The sequence below is a fragment of the Pipistrellus hanaki genome (genome assembly GCF_964339955.1).
Source record: "Pipistrellus hanaki genome assembly, chromosome: 3".
NCBI classification, from domain to species: domain Eukaryota; kingdom Metazoa; phylum Chordata; class Mammalia; order Chiroptera; family Vespertilionidae; genus Pipistrellus; species Pipistrellus hanaki.
The window spans coordinates 95,713,819-95,731,474 of record NC_140505.1 but is presented as its reverse complement, the minus strand read 5'-3'; the positions used below and the strand labels follow the sequence as shown (position 1 = coordinate 95,731,474).

At 44.2% G+C, this 17,656-nt stretch overlaps 1 protein-coding gene and 1 pseudogene across 3 annotated transcripts in view; one reads left to right on the top strand and one right to left on the bottom strand.

Moving 5' to 3' along the window:
- The window catches only part of XPO4 (exportin 4), a 129,265-nt gene extending 112,012 nt beyond the window's left edge, over window positions 1-17,253 (bottom strand). Inside the window, exon 1 of one of the 2 annotated variants that reach the window (XM_084878548.1) lies at window positions 16,498-17,253. In XM_084878548.1, the coding sequence (XP_084734674.1) occupies window positions 16,498-16,566 (69 nt within the window). In that variant the 5' untranslated portion in view covers window positions 16,567-17,253. The remainder of the gene's footprint in view (window positions 1-16,497) is intronic. The other variant, XM_084878547.1, reaches the window with a different exon arrangement.
- On the top strand, window positions 6,025-7,170 carry LOC311619924 (histone H1.0-like; annotated as a pseudogene). The gene has a single exon. The product of its transcript is annotated as a histone H1.0-like (transcript).
- Window positions 17,254-17,656: the final 403 nt, after the last annotated feature.

Below are 17,656 nucleotides of genomic sequence, written 5' to 3'. Positions count from 1 at the left end.
CTACAGTCCACCTATCACAACCTCCCCTGAAGTCTGTATCCAGAATCACTAGCCCAGGAGAAAGCTTGAATGGCCTATATAATTTATCTTCTGCCAACCTCCTCCTTCCCCACCCCCCTTAAATTTTATAAGCTCCTGATAGTTTTCATGTGGTCAGCCAATGGACAGAAATCCTGGAAAGAATTTCTGGACAGCCCTAGCCAGTTTAGCTCAAAAGACAGAGCTGGCCTGCAGACCAAAGGGTCCTGGGTCCCATTCCAGTCAAGGGCATATACCTTGGTTGCAGACTTCTCCTAGCCGTTTTGGCTCAGTGGGTAGAGCGTTGGCCTTCGGATTGAAGGGACCCAGGTTCAATTCCGGTTAGGGACATATGCCAGGCTATGGTCTTGGTCCCCAGAGGGTGGTGTGCAGGAGGCAACCAATTGATTCTCTCTCATCATTGATGTTTCTATCTCTCTCTCACCCTTCCTCTCTGAAATCAGTAAACACACATACACACACACTAGAGGCCCGGTGCATGAAAATTCATGCACTGGAGGGAGGGGGGTCCCTCAGCCCAGCCTGCCCCTCTCACAGTCCAGGAGCCCTCAGGGGCGGGAGGTGACCTGGCAATCAGGGGAAGGCAATGCCCTATCACACCTCTGATGCTGCCACTGCCAGCAGCGCAAGCCTTGACTGGCCCTGGTTACCTGAGCCTCGGGCGGCACCTGCCATCCCTCCAGCTAGGCTGAAAGGACTGGCGCCGCCATCTTTGTAACGGCATAGTGGTCAATTTGCAAATTCCCTCTTTATTAGGTAGAGATAAGGATTAAGGAGTGGGAAAAAGGAATTTCTGGACTTTAGCTCACGACTTTAGCTGGTTTGAATAACCTGATGAGAACTAAAACTAAGACCCATTGCCCTGTGTCTTCAGGGTGATCCACTGGGGCAAAGTATGCCATCATCTGAATAGTGGAAAGTAGGTGATGCTCATGTCACTGACTAGAACTTCGAGGATGCAGTGGGAGTTAACTACTATCTCTACGCCATGATCTCTTTCCCCTTTTTTACAAATTAAATAAATGGATCAAAATTAATAATTCCATCCCTGCCTTCAAAATAAAAAAAAAATAAAAAATAGCAGTTTAGCAAAAACAATAAAAACCCAAACTTTTTTTAACCATAAAAAAAAAAGTATTATCGGATAATTTGACTTCAAGTTTTCTAAAATCACCATTAAATTTTTAAAAATAGAGACTACGTCTAGAATTTAAAGAACTCCTATCTGAATAAATTAGTCAGCTTCTTTAAAAAAAAAAAAAAAAAAAAGAAGAAGAAAAGAAAAAACAACTTCTGAAGTCTGCGAGGTTTTTAAATTCCACTTTGTTCTAACAATCTCTCCTCTCAAGATAATACCCTTTGAACCAAACCTACCGAAGCATACAGTTCATTATATGGTTTGACTGTTTTTTGACCCATCTGAAGAAAAGAGACTGTCAAAACAGGACAATTCTCAATTTGGAAGGAGAGGGAGAAGAAGGCAGATGGTAGGAAAATAAACCTTTGTTAACCAGTATAAAGTAGGGAAATCATAATTTCAACTATATTTAAATATTCTCGAAGACAAACATTTCACAACCAAGTCCATTATATCAATATTCATTGTAAACTATACCAATTATGCAACTTTAGTAATTCTAACTTCAATTAAAATAGTAGAAAGAAAAAAAAAGATGTACATCCAAGAAAAATAAATTAACTTTAATGCTCTGGCCTAACGAAATTAAAGCCAAACCCCACTACTTTTTTTAAGGATACAGCACCCTCTATAGCTCTGTAGGTAAAAGTGCAAACATTTCCAATAAAGCACAGTGTCAAACTCTTTAATACTTTAAAAGCTTTATTAAGAATACACTGTGAACAGCAAACTGCTAAATATATGTTTTTCCTTCCACTTGCAAATTCTTAATTCCCACTATCTTCTCCAATTCAACACGTTGAGTTTGTGGTGTGTTTTTTTAATACATTTTATTGATTTTTTTACAGAGAGGAAGGGATAGAGTTAGAAACATCGATGAGAGAGAAACATGGATCAGCTGCCTCCTGCACACTCCCTACTGGGTATGTACCCGCAACTAAGATATATGCTCTTGACAAGAATCAAACCTGGAACCCTTGAGTCCGAAGGCCAACGCTCTATCCACTGAGTCAAACCGGTTAGAGCAAGTTTGTTTTCAGAAGGTAATTTCATCATAAATGTCAGCTGGTTATACCCTGTATACTCAGCACATTACTAGGCAACAACTACCACATTACACTTCTGAAAATACAAATCAACTATAGATTACTCAAAAATTTTCTGAATTTTACTTTCTTTTTTTCTCATCATCCTTGAAAAGCAGCACTACACAGGCATAATTTTACAAGTTAATATGATAGTTAAGTTTACAAAAAAATATATTTTCTAAAGCCAACTGCCTTTGGACACACTGATAATCACATACTTTATAAAGTACAGATCTGATTATAATTTTAATATAACAAAGTATGAGATTCTACTTAAAATGTTTCTATTATTCATTTCAGGGGGGAAGGGGTGGCAGAGAGGGAAAGGGCGAGGGATACAGACATTGATGTGAGAGGTAGCATGGATCAGATGCCTCCTGCATGACCCCTACTGGGATCAAGCCTGAGACGCAGTCATGTGCCCTGACTGGGAATTAAACCAAAATCTTCTCAGTGCATGGGATGACACTCAGCTAACTGAGCCACACTGACCAGGGCTGATATTCCACTTATAAAGCATCAGACTTCATACACAATTCTATCTAATAAAGAGAGAATATGCATATTGACCATCATGCCATTACAAAGCTGGCAGCGCCCAGCCCCCTCAGACCTTCCAGAGTTCCCCAGTCCTTTCAGTCCCGCCAGGTGGGGGGTAGGAGGAGTGACAGGTGCACGGTGCGGCTGCCCCGGAATCCCACGGTCCTTTCGGTCTAGCCAGGGGGGCAGCAGGCACACAGTGCAGCCGGACCCCCCGTCAGCCCTCCAACCGCCCATCGCTGGCCAAAGGCGCAGGCAAGCCACAGATGGCAGCTGCCCAGCCAACACCCAAAGCACAGGCAAGCCTCGGATGGTGGCTGCCCAGCTGCCCAGGGCCACCAGAGGCTCAGGTAACCAGAGCCAGCCAAGGCTTGTGCTGCTGGCAGTGGCAGGAGCAGAGGTGTGATGAGAGCATTGCCTTCCCCTGATCAGCGGGTAGCCTCCCACAGCTGAGGGCTTCCGGACTGTGAGAGGGGGCAGGCAAGTCAGAGGGACCCCCCACAAAGAGCAGTGGTTCTCAACCTTTCTAATACCATGACCCTTTAATACAGTTCCTCATGTTGTGGTGACCCCCAACCATAAAATTATTTATGTTGCTACTTCATAACTGTAATTGAGAATCGGCTCTACAGCAGCGGTTCTCAACCTGTGGGTGGAGACACTAGCACAAAATGATAGTTATTATTTTTTGAATATGTTGGCTTTCCATTAGTGATGATAATGCTGACTAGATACCTTGAACAACTCTTCTGCTTAAACCAATTAAAATGGTGAATAAAATATTTCCAAACATTTTTAATGTACTGCTGAGCTTACAAGAAATTAAGGAATCCTCAGAAGCTACTAGTAAAAAGGAAGCAAAAGCAGGGATCTAAAGATAAAAAGAAACACGCATGCATGCACCCTAAAGACACATCAACCCTAAGTGACCTTGAGTTTTCATTTTGACAGCTGCCCAAGTTACAGAAGAGACATAACCAGGGCCTTCCCAAAGTGGAGATCTAAGAAACATCCTTCCACATAAAGCTGGGATCTTCAGTAGAAGAGTAAACTATTTAAAAAAAAAAAAAAAAAAAAAAGGCCAGTGAGGTTCAATGGTTGAGCATCAACCAGTATAGGTCACAGTTCGATTCCCAGTCAGAGCACATGCCCAAGTTGCGGGCTCGTTCCCCAGTAGGGGGCATGGAGTAGACAACTGATCAATGATTCTCTCTCATCACTGATGTTTCTATCTCTCTGTCCCTCTCTTTCCCTCTCTGATTCAATAAAAAATATATTTTTAATAACAATAATAAATAAGCCAGGCCCTAGGCAGGTAGAGTCATTTGGTTAGAGTGTCATCCTGATATGCCGAGGTTGTGGATTCGATTCCCAATCAGGACACATATAGTCAATGAATAAATAAGTGGAACAATAAATCAATGTTTCTCAAAACAATTCCTTCTGCAATTGCAACCAAAAGAATAAAATACCCAGAAATAAACTTAACAAAGAGCATGAAAGACCTATATACTGAAAATAACAAAGCTTTATTAAAAGAGATTGAAAAAAATATAACAAAATGGAAAAATACCCCATGTTCATGGATTGGAAGAACCAACATAGTTAAAATAGCCATATTACTGAAAGCAATATACAGATTTAATGCAATGACCATCAAAATCCCACTGTCATTTTTTAAAGACATACCATGAAAGACATACATAAAGAATACCATGAAAATTCAATAGATTTGTAAGGAACCATAAAAAACCCAGAGAATAGCCAAAGCAATCCTGAGAAAAAAGAACAAAGCTGAAGATATCACACTACCTGACTTCAAATTATACTACAGAGCTACAATAATCAAAACATCATGGAATTGGCAGAGAAAGAGACAACAGACCAGTGAAACAGAATAGAAGCTCAGCTATAAAACCACATGTATATGGACAGTAATTTTCCACAAGGAGCCAGAAACACACAATGGAGTAAAGATAGTCTTTTCAATAAATGGTGCTTGGGAAACCACATGCAAATGAATAAAACTGAATTACAGTTTGTCCCCATGTACAATAATTAACTCAAAGTGGATCAAAGACCTAACTATAAGCTCCAAAACAGTAAGTTTCATCGATGAAAATATAGGTACAAAACTTATAGACCTTAGTTGTAGAGAACATTTTAAGAACTTGACCCCAAATGCAAGGGAAATAAAGGCAAAAATAAAATAATGGGACTATATCAAAAAAGCTTCTGCTCAGCAAAAGAAATTGACAACAAAAAAAAAAGAGACAGCTAGCCAGATGGGAGATGATATTCACACACAGTAGCTACAACAAAGGTTCAATTTCCAAAAAATATAAAGAACTCATAAAGCTCAACACCAAACAAACACAACAACCCAAAAAATGGGCAGAGGCCCAGCTGGCGTTGCTCAGTGGTTGAGCATAGACTTACGAACCAGGAGGTTATGGTTTTATTCCCAGTCAGGAAATATGCCCTGGTTGCAGGATCGATCCCCACAACATGCAGGATGTAACAGATCGATGATTCTCTCTTGATATTGTTCATAAATGGATAAATATTAAAGGTAGGTATATATATATATATATATATATATATATATATATATGATGAGAAAAACATCGTTTTGATCATTCTATGTGGCACTTATAAATCTACAAGTGAAAATAAGTTGTAATTATGAAGTGTATAATACCATCACTATATAGTACTATCAATGTTTTCTTTTCAACAATATTGTATTTTAATGATTCTAAAGCAAGAAAAGAAATCAGAATAATAAAATTCAGTATTCATTTTAACAGTAGGAATGCAACAAGCAGAAGTAATGATGGGACCTATGAGGATTATGTGACTGACATCTGGGACCAGTTTACAAAACAGAAGAAGAATGCAAATAGACACACAACCACACTCTGTGCTGCCCACTATGATAGCCACTCCTCCTGTGTGGCCATTTAAATTAAGTAAAATTTAAAATTTATCTCCTCCACTGCACTTGCCAAATTTCAAGTATTCAACAGCCACACATGGTTACTGGCTACCATGACGAAAAATGTATACATAGAACATTTTAATCATCACAGAAAATCCTATTAACACTTCTATAGACGAAATTTAATTAACTCAACTAATATTTACTGAATGCTGAGACACGGAGCTGGGAAAAGAGAGGCAGCGGAGGCGGTGGCAAGACCAGAGCCATAGCAGCCGCCGCGGCGCGCAGGGAGGGACAGACAGACAGACAGACAGACAGATCTACCGACGGAGCGGCTGGTGGGGCCGAGCCACGCAGAACCAGCGCAGCGAGCTCTGCCTGCACCAGAGCCCGGTCCCAGAGAACCCGGGGTGCGAAAGCCACTCTTGAAGCTCCCCTCGGCCTCCGACTGGGGCCGGCCCTTTTGAAGGCGCATTCTTCAGCAGCGGGACCGGGCAGCCCACCATGACCGAGAACTCCACGTCGGCCCCTGCGGCCAAACCCAAGCGGGCCAAGTCCACGGACCACCCCAAGTACGCGGGCATGATCGTGGCCGCCATCCAGGCAGAGAAGAACCGCGCCGGCTCCTCGCGCCAGTCCATCCAGAAGTACATCAAGAGCCACTACAAGGTGGGCGAGAATGCCGACTGGCAGATCAAGTTGTCCATCAAGCGCCTGGTAACCACCGGGGGACTCAAGCAAACCAAAGGCGTGGGCGACGAGCCCAAGCGGTCGGTGGCCTTCAAGAAGACCAAGAAGGAAGTCAAGAAGGTGGCCACGCCAAAGACAACGGCCAAGCCCAAGAAGGCGGCCGCCAAAGCCCCAGCAAGAAGCCCAAAGCCACAGCGGTCAAGAAAGCCAAGAAGAAGGCGGCTGCCACGCTCAAGAAAACCAAAAAGCCCAAGACTGTCAAAGCCAAGCCGGTCGAGGCATCCAAGCCCAAGAAGGCCAAACCGGTGAAGCCCAAAGCCAAGTCCAGTGCCAAGCAGGCTGGCAAGAAGTGACAATGAGGCTTTTCTTGTTGGACACTCCTGCCTCTCTCCTATTTTCTGTAAATACTTTCCTCCTTCCTTCTCTCTTAACTCCTCACCTGCACCCCTCTCCCCTTTCTATATTCTGACTTTATGTGAGACAATTCGGATTCCTTAGAAATTAGGGAATAGTTCCTTTTTCTTTCACCAGTCGTGCAAGGACAGCAAAAAAACAAAAACAAAAAAACTATCTCATCTCTGTAATAATGAGAATGTACTTATATTTTGTTCTGTTACTTTGTTATTAATCTACTTAGGGTTTGGGGAGGGTTTTGTGTGTTTTGTTTAGGTGGATGGCTTGTTCGCTATGAAGGTAAATGGAGGAGGGGGGGAGGGATTGTTTTGGCTAGTTGAAAGGGAGCCCAGGAATTGTAAGGTCTGTAGGAATATCTTTGAGACAAGTGAGTTTTCTTTTAAGTTGAGCGGCCCTTGTGAGTTTCAGGACCTTGTTGGGGGGGGGGGGGGGCACCAGCCGCTGGACACCAGGTTAGGGAGGTGGGAGAAGCCCTCTCGGGCAGACTTCCACTCCCGGTGGTGAGCAGTGGGGGGGTCCAAGTCCAGTTTCCTTCTCACTTCTGTGAGTCTGTCCTGGGGCTTCCTATTGTTGGGGGGTCGGAGGGGAGAGACAGACGACGACAGCTGGTCTGAGAGGCTGTGGCTTCTCTCAGCTGGAAACTAGCCATTGGGGGCGGGAGAGGGGGGTCTTTGTGGCTTCGGAAAGCCTCCTGTTGTGGGAGTGGAAACTTTGGGGTAAGGGTAGGGAGTCAGTCAGCCAAGTGCCTCAGTGTGCCCTGTTGAAACGGGTTTTCCACACAATTGGATTGTGTTCCCCCGGTGTTTTGGTTCCTCCTGTACAAGAGGTGGCTTGGTGGTCTGGTGAGTCTCCAGCCCTGCCAGCGCCACCTAAACACGGCCGGTCCTCGTTGTTTCTGAGTCTTTTCTAAGTAGTGGGAGTGGGGCGGGCGTGGGGAGTGGACAGTAAGACATACCGTCGACTGAATCGCTAAGTAGTTTACAAGCTAGGTCCGTGTCTGTGCGTGTATATGTGTACATACCTCCTTAGGCTAGCACTCAGTTCACACCGGGAGCTGGGAGAAAAAACTGTACAGTCGTCTTTCTCATAAAATAGGAAAAGGCACAGTTCGCGTCGTATTCCGCACCACGCCCCCCCCCCCCCCCCCCGCCCTTTTGTAAGAAAAAACAAAACAAAAACCCACAAGTGTTATTTGTGCCGGGAAGAATTGCTGTCTTTGTAATTTTGAAACTTTAAAATAAAAATTTGAAAAAGGGCCAAAATCGGTTTGGCTCAATGGATAGAGAGTCAGCTTGGGGACTGAAAGGTCCCAGGTTCGATTCCGGTCAAGGGCATGTACCTTGGTTGCGGGCACATCCCCAGTGGGGGGTGTGCAAGAGGCGGCTGATCGATGACTCTCGCTCATCGATGTTTCTAACTCTCTATCTCTCTCCCTTCCTCTCTGTACAAAAATCAATAAAATATATATTTTTTTAATTTGAAAAAGGAAAATAATAATAATAATAATATTTACTGAGTGCTTATAATAATGCTCCCTTAAGTTATGTGCTTTGACACAAAGTAATTTGATACAGTAAAGTACAAAATAATTTTTAACACTTACAGAGTGTTTACTATGTGGCAGGCACTACACTAAATACTTTTCTTATAATGTAAGTGAAACAATTTAATCTTTACATTAACTCCCTGAGATAGATATCATTACTTTCCTTTTTTAGAGACAAAAACAAAACAAAACAAACAAAAAAACACACACAGAGAGAGGTTAAGTGGCTTGCCAAATTCACACAGCTAGTCCCAGGTGGAGCCAAGAAGAATCCAGATAGTCTGGCGCCAAATCCTCAATGTTATACTGCCTTTCAATTTCTAAATTTTAATAATTTCCATGTGTACTTACAATACAGCAACAGGGTGACTGTTCTCCTGTCATTTGATTAGGTCACTATTATACAACTGGTGTTTCTAATTCATTCTCTAATCCCTGCCACAAAACTACAAAATAAAGATAGAGCCACTTTCTAATTAATTTTGTTCAAAGGATATGGTCACATAATCTTTTTTTTTAAATACATTTTTTTTTTCATTTTTTACAGAGAGGAAGGGAGAGGGATAGAGAGCTAGAAACATCAATGAGAGTCATCGATTAACTGCCTTCTGCACACCCTCCACTGGGGATGTGCCCGCAACCAAGGTACATGCCCTTGACCGGAATTGAACCCGGGACCCCTCAGTCCCCAAGCCGACGCTCTATCCATTGAGCCAAACCGGTCCCGGCAAAAGAGAGAATTTTAAAACTAGCAAGAGAAAAGCAGTTCCTTACCTACAAGAAAGCACCCATATGACTGTCAGCTGATTTCTCAACAGAAATTTTGCAGACCAGGAGGGATTGGCAAGAAATACTCAAAGTGATCACCTACAACCAAGATTACTCTGCCCAGCAAAGCTATCCTTTAGAATTGAAGGTCGGATAAAGAACTTCAGACAAGAAAAGCTAAAGGAGCTAATCACCATCAAACCAGTATTACATGGAATGTTGAAGGTATTTTTGAAGGAGGAGGAGGAGGAGTAAGAGGGGGAAGGAGAGAAAGAGGAGAGGGAGGGGAAGGGGTTGAGGAGGAGGAGAAGAGAACAAAATAGAAGAAAAAAATATGAACAATAAAATGGCAAAAAATACATATCTACCATTAATTCCATCTAAAAATCAAAATAAATGAAAAATCTTATGAGGGGAAGAAAACGATGAATAAAATAGAACTAGAGGCATGGAAACATGGAACTGACTGATGAATCTCAGAGGAAAGGGGACAGGAGGGCGGGATGAGATCAACCAAAGGTATTGTATGTATATATGCATTATCTATGGACACAGACAATAGGGTGGTGAGGACCTGGTTGGGTGGGAACTGGGTGGAGGGGGCACTGGTGGGAAAAAGGGGGACATTTGTAATACTCTCAACAATAAAAGATTTTTTTAAAATAAAAAAATAGCCCAGTTGGCATGGCTTAATGGTTGAGCATCGACCTATGTGCAAGGAGGACTCAGTTCCATCCCATTCAGGGCACATGCCCAGGTTGCAGGCTCAATCCCCAGTTTGGGGCATGCAGCCGATCAATGATTCTGTGTCATCATTCATGTTTTTATCTCTCTCTCCCTCTCCCTTTTTGTCTGAAAGAAAAAATAAATTAAAACTTTTAAGAGCCGTGGTACATTTACACCACAGAATACTATGTAGCAGTAAAAAAGGATCTCTTACCCTTTGAGTCAGCATGGAGGGAACTGGAAAGTACTATGCTAAGTGACATAAGCCAGTCAGAGGAAGACAAGTATCACATGATCTTGCTTATATATGAAATCTAATGAACAAAATAAACTGATGAACAACATAAAAGCAAATAACAGATTATGGAATCTCAGAAGGAAGGAAGGGGAGAGTGGAAAGTGATCAACCAGAGAACTTGCATGCTTATATGCATAAACCATGGATACAGACAATAGGGTAGTGACGGCCAGGGAGAGGGTAGGAGGTGGAATAAAAGGGGCCAATAGGAAAAAAGGGGTCATATGTATCGGGTCTAGTAATAATTAATGTCGTTTTTTAACATTCGTTTAAAATCTTGTTTGGCGTTGACGTGTATTGACATAACCTTCAAACACGTGGTATCTACAGAACGTGTGAAGTGCAATTAACAAGTTTTGCTTGAAAAAGTTTGTGTTTGGTTTGGTTTTTGTTGCGAAACTAGGGCTAAGAAGATGGCGGATGAAGAGCATATTCGGCACTGCATGCTTTACGAGTTCCAATTAGGAAGAAAAGCAAGTGAGGCTGCAAAAAACATCTTGGTCAAAATGCAGTTAGCGCCAGAAAATGCCAGCGTTGGTTTGAGAAATTTCGCGAGGGAAATTTTTCGTTAGATGACAAGAGTGGTCGAGGCCGTGTGTCCAATTTTGATCAAGAAGCTCTTCAAGCTCTTTTGGTGCAAAATCCTCAAATTACCCAACAAGAGCTTGCGACAACTTTAAATTGTTCACAAAAAACAATTTCCAATCAATTGCGTGCACTTGGCAAAGTCCAAAAGTTTGGAAAATGGGTTCCTCATGAGTTGACCGACAACAACCGTAATCAAAGAGTAACAATTTGCCGAGACCGGTTTGGCTCAGTGGATAGAGAGTCGGCTTGGGGACTGAAGGGTCCCGGGTTCGATTCCGGTCAAGGGCATGTACCTTGGCTGCGGGCATATCCCCAGTGGGGGGTGTGCAGGAGGCAGCTGATCGATGACTCTCTCTCATTGATGTTTCTAACTATCTCTCTCTCCCTTCCTCTCTGTACAAAATCAATAAAAATATATTTAAAAAAAAAAAAAAGAGTCACAATTTGCAGTTCGCTCCTCTCTCGTCAAAACCGTTTGCCGTTTTTAAAGCAAATTGTTACCGGAGATGAAGAATGGGTGCTGTATGTTAATTTGAAAAGGCGGCCTCAATGGTTGGACAAAAATGAGGCTCCGCAGCCCACGCCAAAACCTGACTTGCATGCGAAAAAAGTGATGTTGTGTGTTTGGTGGAATTTTAAAGGAATTCTTCATTATGAACTTTTACCATCTAACCAAACCATTACAAGTGCAGTGTATAGTGCCCAATTGGAAAGGTTAGCCCAAGCTTTAAGAGAAAAAGAACCCGCGCTGATTAATCGGAAGGGCGTAATTCTTCACCACGATAATGCACGACCGCATACTGCAAGAATCACTGCTGAAAAACTGCGCCAGTTGGAATGGGAAGTTCTCCCTCAACCTGCATATTCTCCTGATATTGCCCCTTCCGATTACCATTTGTTTCGTTCTTTGCAAAACTTTCTTCTTGGAAAAAAATTTAATAATGAAGAATGCCTCAAAAATGCATTGACCGAATTTTTTGCATCAAAATCACAAGAATTTTACAACAGAGGGATTAAAATGCTTCCTGAGCGTTGGGCACAAGTAGTAGAAAACAACGGCAACTATATTGTTGATTAAATTTTGTTGTATTGTTTAAATAAATTCGATTTAAAAAAGTATTAGAAAACGACATTAATTATTACTAGACCTAATAATACTTTCAACAATAAAGATTTTCAAAAAATAAATTTTAAAAGGTAAGTTTTCGGGCTCTATTTAAATATTCCATTTGCACAATTTTCACAATAGAAAAGTTCACTTGCATACTCTTAATAATTTACAGTCTTTTCTTCTAGTTTGTTCACCTTCAAGTTTATTTTCTAACTAGTGGCCCAGTGCACAAAATTCGTGCTCAGGAGGGTGTCCCTCAGCCCAGCTTGCACCCTCTCCAATCTGGGACCCCTCGGGGGAGGCAGTTGGACATCCCTCTTGCAATCCAGGATCACTGGTTCCTAACCGCTCACCTGCCTGCCAGCTTGCTCACCCCCAACCAGCCTTCTTGTCCCCAACTACACTCCCCCCCCCCCGCCCCCGCCAACCTGCTTGCCCCAAATTGCTCCCCCTGCCAGCCTACTTACCCCCAATTGCCTCCCTGCCAGTCTGCTCATCCCCAACTTTCACTCCTGCCAGCCTGATTGCCACCAACTGCACCTCACTGCCAGCCTGCTCACCCCCAACTGTCCCCCACTCTGCCGGCCTGCTCATCCCCAACTGGCCCCTCCTGCCAGCCTACTCACCTCCAACTTCCCCACCCTGGCAACCCTAACTGCCCACCCCTCCTGGCCTGATAGCCCCTAACCGCCTGTCTCAGCCACACCACCAATAGCTTTGTCCTAAAGGACGTCCAGAAGGTCTCCCTGTCTCATTAGCTTAGATTCACTGCCTTGAATCAGAAAATTAAGTAGTATGTATAAGCATATACAAAAAATATTCCGTTGCTACTTTTGGGATTGGGGGGGGGGGGGGAATTCTCATGTTGAGGCCTATAAAATTCGTTAAGTATCATAAATATCCTAAAGGCTAATACACCACTTTATTTGGCTGCTCATTCAATAACCTAAATAGGAATGAATATAAATGCTGACAGTCAACCAACTGCAATATCCAAAAATATATTTTGAAATTTCTCATCAAATGAGAACATGTAATATTTATGGTATTATAATATGTGGACTCTGAGAAGGAACACGGTTCTGAAATGGGAGTCTGGTGCTCGTGGTTCTGGATCAGACTTATCACAAGTATGTTCTGTGACCTACCTTCGGCAAGTCACTTCTACCTCTTTGAATCTCAGTTTCCCCATCTGTAGAATGGAAGGGAGAATGCTTAGACTAGCATATTTGGGGGTCTCTATTTCCTGAGAGAAGCTGATAAAAAGCTACAGAACCTATTACCAAAAATGTATGTTTGTACTCAAAAATTTTCTTATAATTTTTTTTCTGATATTCATCGTGTACTTCCTAAGACTTGAACAAAAAGATGTGTTGGGATTGATCTACACATTAAAACTTCTGATTTTTATGAAATATACCAAAAGAAAAAACTAAGCAAAAATACTACTGTGAAAGGCATCACTACTTACTTTGAATCCCAAAACATATTAAGAACTATAATATATAACAAATTTCTGTAAACAATGTTTCTTCAGATAGATACATATCTGACCCACAGGTGGATAAATGGAAAAAAATCTCCCATTCTCCTTTTTCATACTCTAATGCTTAGTAAGTAAAGGGCATTTAACAATCTTAGCTACCCCAAATGAATTAATTTGTCTGCTTTCTATCCCACTTTCCTATAGGTTAAGAACCACAGACTAATAACAGACATGAACTGGAGTCTCTGCTCTACCACTTCCCTTGCAAATTTAAGTCCATTACTTAGCATTTACATGTTTGAATCCCCTAGTCTATATGAAAATAGAAATAACTCATAAAATTACTGAGCTAAAACATGCAAAGTGCTTACACACAATAAACACTTAATAAATATGAGCTATTATTATTAAGTAGAGGCCTGCTGCACAAAATTCATGCACGGGGAGGAGAGGGCTCAGCCCAGCCTGCACCCTCTCCAATCCAGGATCCCTCAGGGGATATCCAACTGCCTCTCACAATCCAGGACTGCTGGCTCCTAACCACTCATATACCTACCTGCCTGCCTGCCTGCCTGCCTGCCTGCTAGCCCCTAACCACATCTGCCTGCCTGATGGCCTGATCGCCTCTAACTGCCTCTGCCTTGCCCCTCACCTGGGATCCAGGATTCCTTCCCTCTGGCCAGCCGTAGGCTCCCAGGACCCAGGCTGGCCACAGCCGCAGGGGACTGTGGGCAGGCGGCTTTGCCCAGGCCACAGCCACTGGTGTCTGGGACCACGAGGCGGGCAGCTTGTCCCTCTTCCAGACCACAGCCTGGCTGGTCCCCATTCTTCTCTAGAGCTCATTTGTACCTGACTGGTACCATTCCTCTCCCCAGTGTTGAGTGTCAGAAGTTCTGCGTGGTGGTGTGAGGCATGATGACCATTTGCATATTAGCTCTTTATTATATAGGATAAATTGAAATGCTGCTATAACTGAGGAATAATACAATAACTGCTACTCTTACATATTTTTGGTACACATTTTTAAATAGTAAGTAGAAATTTCTACAACAGAATTTCCTATTTTCAGTAACATTTTTCCCCCATACTCTTCCCTGGAAAGATTAAAAGTATGTAAACAGTTATCTATTAGATGTATGTATGAAGTGGTGAGGTAGAGTAGAAAGAAATCCAGCTTTAGAGCCAATTCAGTTTTAGACCAAATTCAATAGCTCAATAATTATGTAATCCAGGCCATGTAAACTCTTTCAATCTTATAAAGCTATTGCAAGAAGTACTAAGTATGTAAAGCATCAAGCACAGTGTCTGGTATGTAGTATGCACTCAAACATCATTTATGACTATTCTTCTAAGCTATCCCTCATAAGTAATAAAAACAGCTTTGCCAGGGAAGAGGAAAAGCATAGGCAAGCACAAATCCTAAAATACAGGCCAATGATGGACACTCATTTTCTCTGATCCATGAGAGAAAGCAGTGGTTTTGAGCTCCTAGAAAACTAACCAGTGTTTCAGGAAGTTCTCTACGTAAGGGATCTTAAGAACCTTTTAGTAAGGAGTCTAGAGCCCCACTGGTGTTGCTCAATGGTTAAGCACTGACCTATGGTTTCATTCCCAGTCAGGGCACATGCCCAGGTTTTAGGCTCCATCCCTAGTAGGGAGGATGCAGGAGGCAGCCAATCACTGATTCTCTCTCACTGGTGTTTCTATCACTCTCTCTTTCTCTCTTCTCTGAAATAAATTTTTTCCATTTTTAAAAATATACTTTTATTGACTTCAGAGAGGAAGGGGAGAGAAAGGGAGGGAGAGGCATCAATGATGTTCAACTTTTTTATTTATTTTTCTTTTAAAGAGGACACTAACTAGCTTTTTCTAGACTTACTAGCAAGAATCTGACAACTACTCAGATTTGTGACAAAATGATTAATTTAATCTTGCTCAGATTGAAGCAGTAAATCCTTTCTATTAAACTTCTCAATTTCATGAACTATCTGGTGTTGTATGGGAAAACAACCCTTGGTAAATGAAACTACAAACTGTGCTAGAATTAGTTCAGATATTTTTAAACACAGAACCAAAAGGAAAAGGAAGAAAAAATAGTCCAGTCCTGGCCGGGTATCTCGGTTGATTAAAGCATTGTCCAGATACCCAGATATGCCAAGATGCATAAATGGGTGGAACAACAAATTATGTTTCTCTTCTCTCTCTTTAAAGTCAATAAAATAAAATAGAAGTCCAGAGGATTCAATTCCTAGAAAAGCCGAATCAATTAAAGGAATCAAATGAGCCTCTAAATTCCAAAAATAAAAATCTACAGACACGGAAATCATTTAAAAAACAAACTGAGCCATGGCCAGGTAGCTCAGTTAGTGCGTGGTATACAGCACGGTTTCCCTATGGATCCCGGTAACGTAAGATACAAGAATCAACCAATCAATAAGTGGAACAAATCTATGTTTTCTTTCTTTCTCTCCCTCCCTCCCTCTAAAATCAATGAAAAGTTTTTAAAAGTAAAACATAAATAAAAAACAAAACTGAATCAGCAAATTCAGTTTACCGAGTAAAGGAATACAGCTAATCCTGACTTCTCCCTATGGGAAATCCTTTTTTATCCTTATTCTTCCCAAATTCCCTGAAACTAATTTGTTTGACGTAGAGTCAGAATGAAGTGGACACGCGACCACGGAGCGGACTGGAAAAACGTCTGGCCCCAATGACCTTGGTCCCAAAGAGTCCCCTCCCTCCCGCGGCCGCCTCCCCACGTGCCGGCGCCGAGGTGGCCCGGGGCGGCCCGGGCGGAGCTGCATCAGGGAGCACGCGGCGGCGGGCGCAGGGTGCCCCGGGCACGGGGCCGGGCCGCTCTTCCTCTCTCCGGCTCCAAGCCCAGCGGCGCGCACGGCCCCGCGCCGGGCTCCCCACCTATGCTGCGCGCAGTTTGGGGGAACCCCGCGGCTCGAGAAGCACAGTTCAGCAGCTGCACATCCCCGGGATGGACAGACCCGTCCGGCAGCCTCCGGTTCCTCGCCGCCTCCCCGGGGCTCCCAGGCGGCCCGGCGGACGCGTCGGGGCCGAGGGGTGGGGGCGGCGCGGCGGCGCGGAGGCCGGGGCGGGGCGGCGCGCTCACCATGAGAACTTTGGCCGCGTTCTCCAGCTGGGCGATCACTTCTGGGGGCCCCAGTGCCGCCGCCATCATGGTCTCTCTTCAATGACGCGCCATCCGGTGCATTCTGGGAGCGGCGACGCGGCCGGCCAATGGGCGAGCGGCCCGCCCCCGCGCTCCGCGGCTCCCGGCGATGATGCGGCGGGAGGCGGAGCGAGGGCGGTGGGGCGCCGGCGCCCGTGAGGATTGACAAGGCAGGAGATGGGGCGCAGCGGAGGGGCGGGTCCGGGTCCGGCCTGGGATTGGGGCACTGTGACAAGTCCGCCCGCTGCGGGACGGCGGCCAAGGCGCTCCGGCGCGTTGTTGGTCTCGGGCTCCCTGGTCCGTCCGCACCGGCCCGCGGCGCCTCCTCACTGACCCGAGTCCCTGGCGTCGCGCGGGCCTCCGCCGTCTCCTCGTCCCTCCGTCCGCGCCGCGCGGACCCTGTGAGCGGGACCTGGGCCCTAGGACGTTCCCTGGCGTCCCGGCCTTCCCCCGGGACCGCGGGGGCGCGGAGGCAGCCCCGCTGGAGGCGGCGTCCGGGGGAATCCACCGCAGACGGCGTTCACACCGAGGCTGCTGACACCCGCCGAACAGCCGTTTCTTCTCAGCCCAGGCTCAGTCCACAGGAGGGGGAAGAGGGACCCAGGCTGCTGGTGCTTCTCTAGCCAAGTGAGAACTTGCAGCATCCAGGCCGCCAGCTATGTCGCGTTTTCCGGTTTCATCCTGTTAATTCTGGGTCCCTGTGGGAGGGCCATTGAGTCACCAGTAACACCCCTCACACACACACACACACACACACACACACACACACACCCGCACTCTGCTTTACAATGCTCAGGCACGTGGTCCTGAGAAAGCGGACTCAGAATTCACACAAATTGATTTGAGGGTGTATTTAGTTTATGGCCCATATTCCTGTTCCTATAACTTTGGTTACTGCTTTCTTGCTGCTCTGCTCTCTGGGTCTACACAGTGAGGAAAGAATGAAGATAGGAAATATAGAAACTGGGGTCACTTTAACCAAGCTGCTAAAAATTATTAACTTTAGGAAGGTTGAAGCATGAGGAAATACTCCGTTCTTGTTCTAGCAGCCTGGGAACTCAAAACTTTTTGAAGTTTTCAGTCTTGGGTCAATGCCTTA